Source organism: Populus nigra, chromosome 8 (genome assembly GCF_951802175.1).
Source record: "Populus nigra chromosome 8, ddPopNigr1.1, whole genome shotgun sequence".
NCBI lineage: Eukaryota > Viridiplantae > Streptophyta > Magnoliopsida > Malpighiales > Salicaceae > Populus > Populus nigra.
In genome coordinates, this window is record NC_084859.1 from 8,398,752 (window position 1) to 8,415,100 (window position 16,349).

The 16,349-nt window shown below is 30.5% G+C and overlaps 1 protein-coding gene across 8 annotated transcripts; it reads right to left on the minus strand.

The window, feature by feature from the left end:
- Positions 1–8,231: 8,231 nt before the first annotated feature.
- On the minus strand, positions 8,232–14,036 carry LOC133701539 (protein MLN51 homolog). 8 transcript variants are annotated; one of them, XM_062125481.1, is made up of 11 exons: positions 13,147–14,036; positions 12,514–12,616; positions 11,373–12,417; positions 10,914–11,028; positions 10,376–10,498; positions 9,498–9,553; positions 9,340–9,382; positions 9,163–9,239; positions 9,011–9,088; positions 8,714–8,744; positions 8,232–8,607 (listed from the first exon to the last, which is right to left on the minus strand). In XM_062125481.1, exons 1-8 carry the CDS (start codon positions 13,632–13,634, stop codon positions 9,197–9,199), a joined length of 2,016 nt encoding a protein of 671 aa, XP_061981465.1. In that variant the 5' UTR covers positions 13,635–14,036; the 3' UTR covers positions 8,232–8,607; positions 8,714–8,744; positions 9,011–9,088; positions 9,163–9,196. The 8 variants fall into 8 exon arrangements, with proteins under 8 accessions (XP_061981465.1, XP_061981461.1, XP_061981463.1 ...); XM_062125477.1 differs by having other exon boundaries at positions 8,688–8,744; XM_062125479.1 differs by having other exon boundaries at positions 8,714–8,775.
- Between the last annotated feature and the right edge of the window lie 2,313 nt (positions 14,037–16,349).

Here is a 16,349-nt window from a genome sequence, read left to right on the forward strand (position 1 = left end):
TGCAATGAAAAAACTAAGAAACTAGAGGCATAGAACAATCACATTAACTACCACTCTAAAACCCTAGGGTTATTTACTATAGTTTAATTCACTGAAATATTTCTTGGGTTATAATAAAATAACCATTTTGCCTCTTCTCTGTTGATTTCTTAGGCTTAGTTTAAGAGTAAGATAATATTTTTACATGTGTAAAAATACTTTTTTATCATAAAATCAATAAAATTTAGAATAGTTGATGAAGGGGTTTCTTGATTTTTTGTTAAGAAGTTTCTTAACAGTGAAAATAATTCTGTCTCTCAAATCAAAAAATCTGTGGGCTACCGGATAAGGGTTTTTTTGGTTTTTTGATCGTTAATGTAGTATAAATATGAAATTAACCTTGGATTAGATAAAAAAGAAGCTTTGTATGTTGGAGTATTTTTGAACTTTCACACGTATTTTTTTTAATTGCCCAAGTCATTGGAAGACATTTTAGTATTTTCACAGTGTTTATTAATTTTTAAATGAGAAAAGTTATTGGCACATGTATTGTATGCGTCAGCGTGTACGTGGCATCTAACACCCCTCGATAGTCAAATCTGGTCTTCCGTCATCTTCTTGGATGCTCCACTGCATGCTCTTCCATTTAAAGGTGGTTGTATTGTTGCCAACAATCATTTTTTTTTCCTCTTCTTTTCTTTCTCCTTGCAGCTAAAGAACATTATTATCCTTTTTATTTGTTTTTGTGTCAATTTCAGTCCTCATTCTTTAAATTTCTTATTGCGTTATGATTCCTTTTATAGAAGTTTGTTTATTTTACAATTGAGTCCTTCAATTACACTTTCTCAGATGTTTGATTTTTAATTTCAATCCTTATTCTTTTAATTTCAGATTTCATTCTGATGCTTTTTATAGTTTCAGTTCTCATTTTTTAAATTTCTTATTTCATTCTTATTCTTTTGAAAGAAGTTTGTAGTTTTTCGATTTAGTCCTTCAATTACAATTCATTATTTGTTGTGTTTTTAATTTCAATTCTCATTCTTTTAATTTTTAATTTTCGTCTCATTCCTTTGATATAATGTTTTTTCATTGCAGTCCTTCAATTACAATTTTTTAAATGTTTTGCTTTTTATTTTGATTCTTATTTTTTAAAATTTTTATTTTTTTCTTGATTCTTTTATTGAAGTTTCTTTTGCTTTCAATTTCATCTTTTAATCAATTTTTTTTTATTTTTTCCACTTTAACCCTCATTTTTTTATTTGATTTTTCTTTTGTTAAAGTTATTTTCCAATTGAATTTAACTTTTTAATTGAAAATTTTTATTTGCCTTCTTATTAATTTTTTTTTCACCCTTAAGTTTTTTTTATATCATTTTATGTAATTAATTTTTTTTCAGGTTTTATTTTTTAATATTTAATTTGTTGGAGATTCTAATCCATATAATCTTATCATTCTACATTGATTTTCTATGGGCTTATATAAAAAACATATTAGAGAAGTATGAATACCTAGTGTTTTTTTGGTAAACAAATTACAACCTGAACCTGCAGCGAAGCATAAATTCATTGGCTACTAAAAACTATTCTAGGTGCCTAGGGCTCCACTGCGGGCTATATTACAAGACAATTTTATATAAAAAAAACTTAAAATCTTATTAGAACAGTAAAATTATTATTTTGCTCCTGTAAAATAAAAAAAATTCTTCTGACTTGGTTATGAGGAATAGAAAAATCTTTTTATAAGATTTATTTGTTATTATTATATTTATTAAAATCTTATTAAAACAGTAAAATTATTATTTTGCTCTTGTAAAATAAAAAAAATTCTTCTCACTTGGTTCTTAGGAATAGAAAAATCTTTTTCATAAGATTTATTTGTTATTATTATATTTATTAAAATCTTATTAAAACAGTAAAATGTAAAATAAAAAAAATTCTTCTCACTTGGTTCTTAGGAATAGAAAAATCTTTTTCATAAGATTTATTTGTTATTATTATATTTATTAAAATCTTATTAAAACAGTAAAATTATTATTTTGCTCTTGTAAAATAAAAAAAATTCTTCTCACTTGGTTCTTAGGAATAGAAAAATCTTTTTCATAAGAATTATTTGTTATTATTATATTTATTCAAGGCAAATCAATCTTTTTATATTATGAATGAATAATGTAATGACCTATATACTTTTAGAAGTAAAAATTATTAAAACAGGGCTGGAAGGCTTTTTAGGCTTTTTACATTTTAAACTAATAGTGTAATGACTTATGTACAATTAAAAGTAAAAATAATTAAAACTAGTTTGAGGGGTTTTTTGGTCTTTTTCACTTTGAATGCACAATAAAATAATCACATTGCTCTTAATTACAAAAAAAAACAAAATAAAACTCATGGTTAGGGTCACTTAGGTATTTTTTATATGTTTTTTTTAATTATCTATTTAAATCTTATGGTTAGGGTCAATTAAGTCTTTGAACGGATCTAAAAATAATTAAAAAAAGTGGTAGGTGTGTGCATAGCATATGCCATCAAGTGGGAGGCGCTTATGTTTTTTGAGCAGCATATGTGACGTCTTCTAGTAGTCAAACACTGCCATATGTGACAGTGTAGGAAGTGGCGCATTGCCCTCTTCATTGTGGTGGGGCACGTGCTCATGGTGGATGTGCAGTTGGGCTCCAGTGAATTTCTTATTCTTTTTTTTTTTTTTCCTCTCTTGTGAACTAGAAATTCATGCCAACCATTCTAAAAATAGATTATGTCCTCCAATTTGTATTTCTTTTAATTTTAACTCTTATCCTTTTGATTACTATTTGTTTTTAATTTCTTCCCAAAATATTTTATTTCATTTAATTTTTGTATTCAATTTGATCATTATTTTTGTATTTCTATTTTTTTTTGTGTTTTATTCTTTTCTTATTTTTTTTTAATTGCATCCCTTATCTTTCTCTATTTAATTTGTCAAGTTCAAAGGTCTTCGCGCTGAAAATATGGGGTTTAAATTATCGGATTTAAGAGGACCAATCATCTTTCTCTATTTAATTTGTCAAAATTATTATGCACAAAACTACATATTGGTATAGATCCAAGACTTGCATGATCTTACGAAATATGAGGAAACAAAAAGACTTCAACAACATATTTTTTTAATGACAGTAAGAAAAATTCAAGTATGTACGCACACACACAAGCTATAATCTTAACAACTGAATCTCTTATAATCAAATAAGAAAAAACTTCTATGCTAGCGGGCATGATATGTAATGTTGTTGAACAATTCAGAAAGTACGAGTAGACGATAGTTTATATCAGTAGAGGTAGTGTTTGCTGGATGAATCATACCATTGAATAATGAATTATGAGAGGTGTAATTTTATTAATTAGATTCTAGATTTGCTCTATAGAGATCACTAGTTTAAGTTCTATAAATCTCAGGGCTACCGAAACTTATATAGTCGTTAATTTTAAATTTATAAAATTAATCAAGGTACGTATAAGAACGTTAATAATAATAAAAAAAATACAAATGTAAATATTGTTGGAGGGTTTTCTGGGCGAATACATTAATTTTGGTATGATTCTCTTATCATATATTGCCGTCTAAACAATGAAGAGTTATATTTTAAAGTCTGTTTTTTCATCTATTAGTGCGAAACTTGCTTTCTCCCGGAATTTGGCATCTCTCTCGCCTCACCATAGGCAATGTAGTTATCTCTTTTATTATTGTTTTAGGATAAAAAGAAAAGAAAAGAAAAAATAAGAAGAAGCAAGGTTGTGTAATATACATGAAATTGTATGCTTTCTTTAAAAATTGTGGAATTTTATGTTACTCCGATTTTATTGTAAAAACCATCCAGAAATTATTGATATTATTTGTCTGATGTATTTGTAAGAAATATATTTGCACTAGAAAAGCATCATTTAGATTTTCAATATATGTTTTATCGATGATCTTAATATCTTCATATTAAAAACATTAAAAAAAATCTAAAAAAAGCATGAATTTTAATTTGATATATTTTAAAAAAACACTTTAAAATACAAAGCTAAACGTACAAAGACATCTTTACTGGTGTTTCAATAATAAATTAAGATATTATTGTTACAGCAAATTTGTAGGCTAGGATTGTGAAGATTTATAAGAAAAATTATTGAAATTAAATTCGGTGGAAATTCAAATGCTTTCCAAGTTTTGCGACCCAATTAAATCTCTCTCTTTCGCCCAACTTAAACGACTTCAAATGTTTTTCTTATGACTTCCTGTAAAGGAGAAACATTGATTTTTTTTCTTAAAATTTTACTTACTTGGGAAAAAAAAAGTATCACGACAAAAAAAAAATTGAAGAAATTAAAAAAAGATAGAATTTGAATATCTTAATTAAAGAAATTCTACTTGTAGCTATATTTTTTAGATATGAATATGATATTAGCATTTAAGTAATACCATCATTTGTGTAAATTTAATTAGGGTTTTTTTCGTTCTACCTAAGTAAAAAAGAAGACCATAGAGTTAGATTAACAAACTATATAGTTAGAAGAATACCATCCTAATTATGTTAAATTAAGTTTGGAAATGATATTGAAAGGAAAAGAATTCATTTTGAAATAAGGAAATTCGTATCTCTAACATTAATTATATAATTACATAAATAAAAGTAACTCATAGATATATATGAAATGTACTGGGTCATTTGTCCGATCAATTGTTAGAGATAAGAATTGTACTGGGTCATTTGTCCCGATCAATTGTTTTTGAATATATTTTTTTTTCCAGTATTGTTAATATGTTTTTTAGTATAATTTTTTTTTTAAATTAAGTGGAGATTAATTTAATATGAACAAATTAATTTGACAAGTCCAAAGATAACTTGGATGACCATTAAAAACATAGTTTGACTAAAAAAATTATAATTCAAGATGATATCTTTTTTTAAAAAATATTGAGATGAAAACATATTAGATTGACTCGGGTAAATCCATGTTAATCTGTCAAATCCTTGATTGGGTCATGAGACCATGATAACTCTATAAAAAATAAATTAAAACAAATTATGAAACTCAATTCCCAATCAATCTGATTTTGAAGGATGAAATTGAAAAAAAAATGACAAAAAAATGACTCGAGTCAAGTTGAATTAACTCATCAAACTCGTGACCCTAGTCATGAGACTGTGATAACTCTATAGAAAACAAATCGAAATAAATTATGAAACTCAATTCCCGATCAACCAATATTAAAGGATGAAATTGAAAAACAAATCAATTAAAAATGATCATAAAAACCTGAGTCAACACATGATAACCCGACAAACCTACAAATCAGGTCATGATACCAAGATAACCTCATAGAAAACAAATGAAAACAAATTATGAAGCCCTACTCAACCTCATATTGAAGGAAAAATTAAAAAAAAAATCCATTAAAGAAAGGACTGAAGAAAAATATCAAGTCGACTAACCAAACTCGCAACCTGTGTCATTAGACTGAGATAATTTAATTAAAAATACAAATCAGGTCATGATACCAAGAAAACCTCATAGAAAACAAATGAAAACAAATTATGAATCCCTACTCAACCTCAAATTGAAGGAAAAATTAAAAAATATCCATTAAAGAAAGGACTGAAGAAAAATATCAAGTCGATTAACCAAACTCGCAACCTGTATCATCAGACTGAGATAATTTAATTAAAAATAAATTATAAAATCAAATATTAGTAAACTCAACATTAAATGATGAAATTGAAAAAAAAAACTAAAATAGAAAAAAAAAACCTCAAAGCATGCTTTAATAAATAGTGCTATGTGAACAATAAATTTATATTCTCTTTTGCTTTTTATTAATATATATATTTGGATGTAAAAAGTATATACATGGATTTGAATTGGAAAAAAATATATTTAACATCTTATAGTTTGGTCTATATATGATTGCTGGGTATAGTTTGAAAGATTATCATTTACATCCTAAATAAAAAAAGCTAACAAAATAATTAAATTACCCTTCTATATATATTAAATATGAAATGACCAAACATTACTCTGAAAAATTCCCCATAGTTTTTTTTTTAATTATTTTTAAATTCTTGTTAAAGTTACGGATTCATGTGCAAAATCACAAAAAAATTTAATAACGAAAGTAAGTCAAATTTCGTAAGAAACTAAGCACTTTCCTAAATCATATATATGCTAGCTCATTTATTTCTTGACCTACTTGATAATTTAATAATGGGAAGGATCAAGGATAAACATATATCTAAAATTTTAATATAGATAAAATAAAATATCCTAATCATTAAGTAATTGATCGAAAGTAAGATAAAAAGTAAAATCTTGATGATTAGATTATATTTGATTTTAACTCATGTTTGATACTTTCAACAATTAATCTTCAATGTAATGTATCTATAACAATTTTATTTACAAATTTTGACCCCAAAATTTCTTATTATCCTTGTTAAATAAATTAAAAAATAAACATTTAACGACTACATATCTTCAATGTCATCCATTAAAACAGTGATTCTGGTTCCCCCAGTGAGCTCCACCTAATTTTGAAAAAGCTCTTGTATAGTCTTGGTCCCACCATGGCATGTTGATGCTCTACAATTTGGTATTACAAAATGACCTCTCTGTCCCGAGAATTACTGAATTCCTACACTCAATCCCGTAACATGTTGAATCAAACAACAATAATAATCATCGTAATAACATCTTATCTTTTTTCCACTCAATGTTTTCTATTTTAGATGCTTATATATATATGATTGAAGTATGAAGGAAGCCTCATTATATTTCTCTGATTACAAAGCAAATTCCCAAAACAAGTTTAAAAATTAACTAAACAGGAAAAAAAAAATTAGGTTGTTAAAGAACAAAATTAAAAAGCAAAAACAAAAAACATAATTTTATTTCAAATTAATTAATATTCAATGATAAAATTAAAAAATAAATATTTAATTAAAAAAACTCATAACAAATGAATCGAATCAACCTCTCAAACTCGCAACTCAAGCTATAAAATCAAGATAATTTTATAAAAAATAAATAAAAAAATTATAAAACTCATTCTAGACCCAAAAAAATAATTCGTCAAAACTGCAACTCGGATCATGAAATTAAAATAACTCCAAATAAAGCAAATAAAAAAATTACAATGTTTAATTTTCAACAAATTTAATGTTAAAGGATAAAGAAAAAATTAATTAGAAAAAACAATAATAAAATGACTTAAATCAACTTGTATCACCCTATTAAACTTGCAACCTCAATTATAAAATATAGATAAATTCAGAAAAAGCAAATAAAAAATATATTATAAAACCTTAATTCCAACAAATTTAATGTTAAATATTAAAATTAAAAAGGAAAATAATAAATCTTTAAAACTAGTATATAACATTTCAGGAAAAAAAATTGAAAAAAATAAGAAACATAATTTTCAGAACAATCTAATATTAAAATATAAAATTAAAAAAAAAACTAAACAAAAACAAAGATTGAATTGTTAAATGATAAATTCTTTTTTTTAAAAAAAAGATAAAAAACACAACACTATTCTAAACAACCTAATACTAATATTGAAGAATAGAATAAAAATAGAAAAAACTAAATAAAAAAATTAAATTGTTGAAATATAAAATTAAAAAATATATATTTAATTAAAAAATAACTCAAGATAAATAAATCAAGTAAATCCTAACAAGCCTGTAAAATAATACTAAATTAAAAGAACTCAAAAAATTAATAAAATCAACGTAAATCAACTTATTACACTCATAACCTGAATCACAAAATTAATATAATTTCATAAAAAAATAAAATTATAAAGTTCAATTTTCAACCAACTTAACATTAAAAGATAAAATAAAAATAATATATAAAAATCAACAAAAAAAAAACTTAAATCAACTAGTTAATATGTTAAACTTGCAATCTAAATAATGAGATTAAAATAAATTCATGAAAAATAAATAAAAAAATTACTAAGCTTTATTTTCCACTGAATATTGAAATTAAAACAAAATTACATAACATAAAATAAAAATTAAGCTACAATTCTCAAAACAACTTATAAAGTATGAAATTAAAAAACAAAAACACAACCAAAAATTGAATGAAATTGAAAAAAAAATAATAATTTATCCACACATTAATTATTAATAAAGTTAAGAACTTGTAAAGCAACATGATTAAATAGATAGAAAATATAGCACATAAATCTCATTATTGCTATTTGTCATAATAAAAAAGACGGAATATTTTAAATCATAACCTCATTCCACTGCTTAGAAGAGTACATGTCCCCACAAAGACGAGTCCACTAAACAAATAATCTCTACCCGCATGATTTCAGCAGGAAGGCAGTCCTGAACAAAACAAAAAAATCTAGCATAGAGAAAAGGAACCCTCAAAACCAGACTTTACTGATCAACCAGACACATGCATGAAAGACGGATAGAAATACTCAAATACCAGCTGCTTTGTAAAAGCAAAACTCAAAGTCACCGACCAAACACCTTCTGCACAATAATTCTTGTTTTTTTTTTTTTACCAATTTTTTCGTATATAGTTTTTGGAGAAGCCCGCATACATTTCTCACAAGCTTCACTAATAAACCAAGCCACAAGAAAACCTGAAAACATCATATTACATAATAAATATACGTTTGTCCAACAAAACATAAGAATCCAAATCTTTCTGATGCATTCATACCACAAGTTTAAACAACAAAATGCCACCTGCCAAGCCACAGTTATGTTCTCCAATTGACTGCAGCAACAACAGGTTTTTTGTTACATAACTGCACGATTCACAAACCAGAAGTAGTGATGAGAATAAACAGTAGATAAAAGGACACCTTAGGTGGAGAATAATAATTTAACTTGCAAAATTGTAAGGCACTTGTGTTTTTTGTTCAGAAGATGAAAGGAGGAAACAATCTGACTTTTGTCTTATTTTAAATAAATTAAAATTTAAAAAATACCGAGACACAACCACACGTGAAAAGGATAATCAGAGGCTAAAATAGTGGTTACCTAGAACATCCTGGGACATACTGTGGCCCAAAGCCCTCCAGAATAAAAGCTATAGATCACAAAGGGCCTCATAAAGGCCTGCATCAACATATATAATCACATCTAAGAATCTCACAACACCAACAAATAAATTTGACTGGGCAGAATTTAACCTTTATCTGCTTATTCAAACACACTCCATTTCATCTAAGTGCTTGTACTTGGCTGCTTAAAATCCATCTCTGAGTATCTACAAACACAAAATGAAATCATCAATGACCTAAACAAAAAACCAAGGAGAGAAGCAAGGGGGTAACAGAAGGCAAAAGAGCTTAGCAAATTCAACTTGCCTGCGAGGTTTTTGTCGCTGTCCAAATTCATCACTTGCATATTCTGCACAGAAGACATTGTTTCATATCAACAGTAACAATCAATGACAAGGCATGTTAAAAATAAAGTCAAACAGAATCAAAGTTATTGCAACAGAAACATTAAAATTGTTCCTTACCAGGTCTCTGTGTATTCTTCCATTCATTATTGGGTATATTAGTACTACTTTCTTTGCTGCAAAGGAAAACAGCCATTAGAACTGGTCTGGCTACGTGTACAACAAAATAATCCCTTTTCAGTCATGAAGATGAAGCAACTTAGCACAAGCAAAATGGAAAGCAAAAACATGCTAAGAGGAGCATCAACACAGAAATGAAAGTAAGACTGAGAGAAATTGATATCATGTAACATTAATTTCAGTAAGTGTCCCATAAACACTTTAAATGGTAAAAATAATAAATCAACCAGCAAAATACAAATTTCCAATTAAATTTCAAAATCTTGAAAGTAAATGATCTAATAGAAAAGAGTTGCAAATAAATTGACATGATAAAACACAAACTGAACTCTAGCATTCTCGAGTCACCCTTTAAACAAATAGAAGCAATGAATCATGTAGGAATGACTAAAGTGCTCGCAACATTAAGCATTCTACCGCTACAATATTCTGTGTAAAGGTAAAAAGGTGTTCTAAATGGGAAAAACAATACAGGCAGATCACACTGCCAAACTTAGAAAAGGTTAGCATCCATCATGTATTTGCCAGATAGAATACAGAGGAATCCTCAATTTAGTCCATAACCTTTATAGTCATTCTCAATTAAGTCCCAAAATAAAAGAATCTATCAATTAGGTCCCCAATGTTTCACCCACTGCCCCTTTGGGTCCTTCTGTTAACATCTGTTTTTTTCTTTTTGTCGTTATGTGTAGCTCCTGCAATAATGGTATTGTTTTGCAGAATTTTTTATGGAAAAATTACAAACATGGATTAAAGGACCTGATGAAGAATTTAACAAAACATTTAGAAATATAGCACAATGACAATTTGCTACCAACCTTGAAGAACCCAAGGAAGATGTTTTCCCAGATGGGCGAGCATGATAAGCACCATCAACCGAAATATAAGGTGAACAATATGTAGCCCCTAAAGCTCCAGCAGCACCAGCCAGAACTGGTAACCTGAACATCATTAAAACAATTCATTATTTGCGTGTTATGATATAAAAGAAAAGAAATCCCAAAGAGAAAGTACACATAATGGATTTAGCACAGAAGTAGCCCCTACAATAAACATCATCTGGCACCAATTTGCCTCAAGATATATAGAAAACTATTACACGACAATTAAAAACACCATTGTGTTTATAAAAGAGGAAAATAAGCAATCGGTTTCTTTTCTGTATTTTTATTTTTTGGAATAGCTGAATCACAAAAATCTCATTGCACCAATGACAATCATCCACTTCATCAGAAGCATCAATTTGCCACTTAATGGGACATTGACAGCACATCCCAGGACCATGCAAGATCCAAGGTAAAACCAAAAATCTGTCAGCCATAATGCAGTTATGTAATAAAGATTCATTCAGCATACCATGTCATTTCAGAATTCCCTAAGCCAAGTTGAGGCTGAGCAACATATCCAGGAAATGCCATGCCAACCGCAGGAACTCCAAGACCACCAGGATGCTGACCACCAAATTGCATAACTGCATGCCAATCAACCACCATAACAAAATGAGTTATTTAGACACCAATATACAGAACAGAGTTCTTAGCTTCCTTGAAAATATAAAGCATCGTCCGGACACACTAAAACAGCTGATAATAAGAAAGCTATAGCTAAAAGGGATACCTTAAGATACCAAACACATGGAAAAGAAGAAAAAACAATACGAAAACCATATATATGATTTAAGAAAAAGTGCAAGGCTAAAGCATTGACATTGGCGTCTCTCTCACTAGCATGATGAAAGCTCCTGGCATTGAAATTGTTTTTTCTTCTTTGTTACCTTTTAGAGGAAAAAAAGGTGAACCAAAAAAAAAAATGTACCTGGCAAAAAGGTTGGTGTTCCAGAGAAGTTCTGATCACCATGCCCAACACCAATATTCCCTGTGGTGGCTCCCACAACCTGTGTCCCACCATAAAGAAAAGATCCTCTTCCATTTCCTTGAATTATACCTTTTCCCTTTCCAACCAATGCATTTCTGGATTTACTTGATTCCACAGCAGCCTCTGCTTCAACAGCTTCATAAGAATTTTGTGACAAAGCAGTTTTTGGTGGAGAAGAGGCTGGAGAATTGCTACTAGGATGTTGGACTAACTGCTGGGCAGAAGGTTGAATACGGTTTTGAGCAGGAATTCGCTGAAGAGAGTGGATCGGCGCAGTGGGAGAGGTTTTGTTGATTTGGTTCTGCTGCGGAGCTCCCTGGTAAGTCATCTGGCTTGACATAGCTGCACTCCTTCCTTGAGCCCTAGATTGTGAAGATGTAATAGAATTGACCACAGAAGATCCAGAAGGTGGCATTTGCATATTGCTCAAAGGCTTTCCTGCTGCCAGAGTGATGGAATCATCAATATAAAGCTTGTCAATTGAAACAGAGTCGGCTATATTCTTCCCCCGCACCAATGCACTGTGTTGTTGTGTAGGAAAATTCTCATCTATAACAGGAGTGCGAAGATTCTTGCTTGTGCTTGCACCGTGTATATCCCTTTTTTGACTTGAAGTGGTGTCTTTATTTGAAGATCCGGAAGGATAAAAGGGAGGAGAAGCAGAGCTCAAGCTTGAATGTTTTCTAGCGGGCAATTCATCAGATTCTGTATTTGACAAAGATGACAAAATTCTCCCTGAACTACCATGTGGACGTTTCTCAAAGGGTTTCCCAGGCTGTTTGTTTTGCACTGGAGGCGTCTCTCTGCGACTCTTGAAAGTAGATTCAAACTTTCTGGGTCCTCTCCCTCTCACAACTTTTGGTGCCTGGTTCTGATTGTTATCATCGCTGAATGATTTAGACCTGTTCCGTCTGGCATATCCCCATTCTGGACCTCGAATTTTACCACCACGGGCCCGAAAATTACCTTTAGCAGTCCTCCTTCCCTGAATTATTATGAGTATAGTTTCATTAAGAAACAACAGAGAAAAAAGAAGAAAACAGACACTCTCATAAAATATACTTTTGTATAAAATGATCACCTGTTCATAATGCCTTTCCTGAAATGTCATCTCCTCAAACTTGTCATGCCCCCATTTCTTATCATCTTTGGACTCCCACAAATTCCTTCCACCAAAGGTTCGCCTAAACCAAGTACAGGTTAATCTTAGAATTACTTATTTTAACAAGTGAAAGGAGGCGGCACACTTTCATTCAGAAATTCACAGTAACATGACGTATTGGAAATGCTTCCATATGAATATAAAAAGCAAAAAGAAAAGGTACAGAAAGCTAGATGTGAAAAACAACTCCTTATCCAACATTTGTCCTGGTTTTTCTGTATAAACCAGGTAAGACTCATCTACCTGAACAATGGTCTAGAATTATAAAGCAAAGGGAATTGCACACCAGTATATCAGAACAATGGATCCCTAGTTAAGGAAATATAGATACGTGTTTAAGCATACGATACAAAACCACAAAGAAGAAAAGGAACTGATTATTAAAGTTTAGAGGCTTTTGCATGTCAGCATAATACTACTCTGAACAAGCTCTACACTAGAAATTGAGCAAAGCTACCATTAATCAACTACAGCTGAATAAAAGAAGAAGAAAAAGGTGTTTAAACAAAACAAATATCTTGTACCGTAAAACTACACCAATGTCAGTCATACCTGTGCCGACCACCAGCACTGTCCCTAAACCTGTCATCGTGCATGTAAAAAGCCCCGGCAGTAGGCACCGCAAAAGGCTGGTTCCCCTTCTTCCCCTCTTCCCCTTCCTCCCCCTCCACTTTCTCCTCTCCTCCCACCTGCTCCTTCCTCCCCTCGATTTCCTTCTCCCTAACCTCAACCCCAGCATTGCCGCTGCCTCCTACTCCCTCCTTATTCCCTTCCTCTTCTTCATAAACCTCTTCCTCTTCATCTTCTTCATCTTCCTCTTCATTTAATGCCTCTTCTTCGTCGTCGTCATAGTCTGCAGCGCCACCCTGACCGTCAGATTCATCGGAGTGAATTGGAGCCCTCCGATTATTTCTAGGCTTCTCTTCTCCTTCACCTTCCTCGTCGTCGCTCGCAGCTTCTCTTCTTCTCCTTACAAGCAATCGCTTCTCTTCCTCGGGATCACTCTCATATACAATTTCCTCCTCGCCAACCTTAGTCATTATTACAAAAAACTAAAATTTCAAATTTTCACGATGTAGTCCGTCAATCAAAACCACGACAACAAAAGATACTCTCAGTCGAATCAAATCCCTAAACGCCGCAAAGAAAACAGAAAATCTTTCCAGAAAAAAAAAACTTCCGAACTAAGAAATTGAGAGTCAAACAGAACTAGCGAAAGCCCTAATCTGCGAACCAAAAGCAAATTCGTGGAATATCAAAGGAAACCGCAACTCTTAGAACCCTAAATTTTGTAAGGGAGACTAGAGTTTTACTGGATTTGGATCCAGGTGCTCTGAATTTGAAAACCCTAGATTCTAAGAAAAGAGAGATTTGGGGGATTCATTAGTGTAATAAATAAATATAAATTCAATAAACAGAGGGAGAGGAGGGACTATCACACCGGTTATGGCCCAGCCTAGCGACTTTAGGCCCCTTTGCAGCAGATCAAGTAGTTTTTTTTTAAATAAAATTATTTTTAATTTTTTTTTGGATTATTTTGATTGACTAATATTAAAAAAATAAAAAATAAAAAATAAAAAAAATACTATTTTAATGCATTTTCAAATAAAAAACATTTTAAAAAGCAATATCAACCTTACTTTTAAATGTGTTTTGAAATTACGGTTTGTTAAAGAATTAACTTATAACCCTCAAACTTCTTATACTTGCAGTCGACTCCTCAAGCAACAAAACTTTACAAGAACCTCAACAATAGATTTCAATGCTTTAGAAGGATAACTATTAGCCTTTCAAATATTCAAATTACATGATGATGATGATAAGATATATGCAACTAGTCTATATTTTTTTTAATTTAACAAAATTTCTAGAATAGATAATAATATATTATACTAAACCATTATTTCTAGGAAAGACTTCAAAACATAAGAAAATTTTACATGGTATTAGAGCCACTCATAAGACCACTATCCTTTTTCTTTTCCTTTCCTTTTGATCCATAATAGCCTCTTCATCCTCTTTTTCTTCCAGTGTCACCTTCAATGCTCCTATTACTCCAAAATTTTCCAATCTTCTCATGACCATCAATGTCAAACGTAATTCTTCAAATTATCTTGTCTATAAATCATAGGTTCTACCCTATTTCAAAGACCAAGATGTTTTTGGCTACCTTGATAGTATTATATCACCACTGCCTTCTGAACCTATTATCTTTTCTCCTACTGACATTATTATCACTACCACTTATAACCCTCTTTATGATCAACGGTTACGCCAAGATTCTTTGATTCTAGCTACCATTAACTTTTTTCTCACTAAAAATGTACTTACCAAAGTCTTATCCTACACAACTTCTCGTGAGGCATGGCTTGCCCTTAAACGTAGTTTCTCTTTTTTTTTCTCGTGCAAAAACTATCCAAGTTCATATACAATTTGCTAATACAAAGAAAGGTGTAATGTTTGCTCACTCTTATTTCCTTCACATCAAACATCTGTTGGATGAACTTGCTCTCGCCGGACAACCCTTAACCTATGATGATATCTTCATTTATTTCCTTGCTAACCTTAGTCAGGAATATGATTCCTTAGCTTCAACAGTCTCCTCTTGTCCTGATCCCATTACACTGGAGGAATTCTATTCCTTACTTCTTCTTTGCGAGTCCCGCGTCACTCGCAATAATCAGTTTGTAACACTTGTTGCCTTAGTCCATCTTGTTTCTAGACAATCTCTAGTGCATTCTCCATCTCAATTTTGATCATCTCTTGCTATGCACACTTATGGTTGAGGATAAGGTGCTCGACTTTCTTACAGAGATACCTTTCAATCCATTTTTGTTATCTATTAAGTATGTTTTAAACAATGCCATATTGCTAGTAAATGTTATCATCGTTTTAATATCTTCTATCAAGATCAATAACCTCATCAGCCTCAGCTTGAAGCCATGATTGCTGCTTAATTTCCATCCAATGAGAATGATTGGTGGAAACACAGGAGCCACCCATCACCTTACCAATGATGGTAACAATCTTTATATTTCCATGAACAACTATGATGGCCAGGATTATATTCAGGTGTCCAATATTGCATATCTAAAAATAGTAAGGAGTGACACTTCTATTCTTTCTTATCCTTTCAAATCTTATGTTTTAACCAACTACTTCTTGTGCCTGAAATTCATAAAAATATTATTTTGTTCATCATTTTTATTTTGAAAATAATGTTTTTTTTTATTTCATGTTTCTTTCTTCCTTGTGAAGGATTACTTAAGGAACATCCAGCATCATGAACCACTCAGTAATGGTCTTTATAGCTTTTCTACTTTCATTACATATCTTCAGCCACAAGATTTCTATGGTGTTCGCGTGTCTGCTTCTCTTTAGCTTCGTCATCTTGGTCATGCCTCTCTTCATATCATTAATAAAGCTATTTATTTATCTATAAAAACTAACAGTTCTTCCGTTTGTTCTTATTGTCAAGTGGCCAAGAGTCATACTTTGCCTTTTAAACTTATGCATGTGTCTATTCAAAACCCTTGAAATTAATTTATTCTGATGTTCGGTTCTGGTTCAAGTTATTACATTAGCTTTTTAGATGTAGCTACTAAGTTTTTATGGTTGTTTCATTTAAAACTCAAGTTTGATGCCCATCATATATATTTTTTTTTCAAGCAACTATGGAACATCAATTTAATAGAAAAATTAAAGCACTTTAATTTGATTGGGGTGATGAGTTTCACAGCCTTAACACATACTTA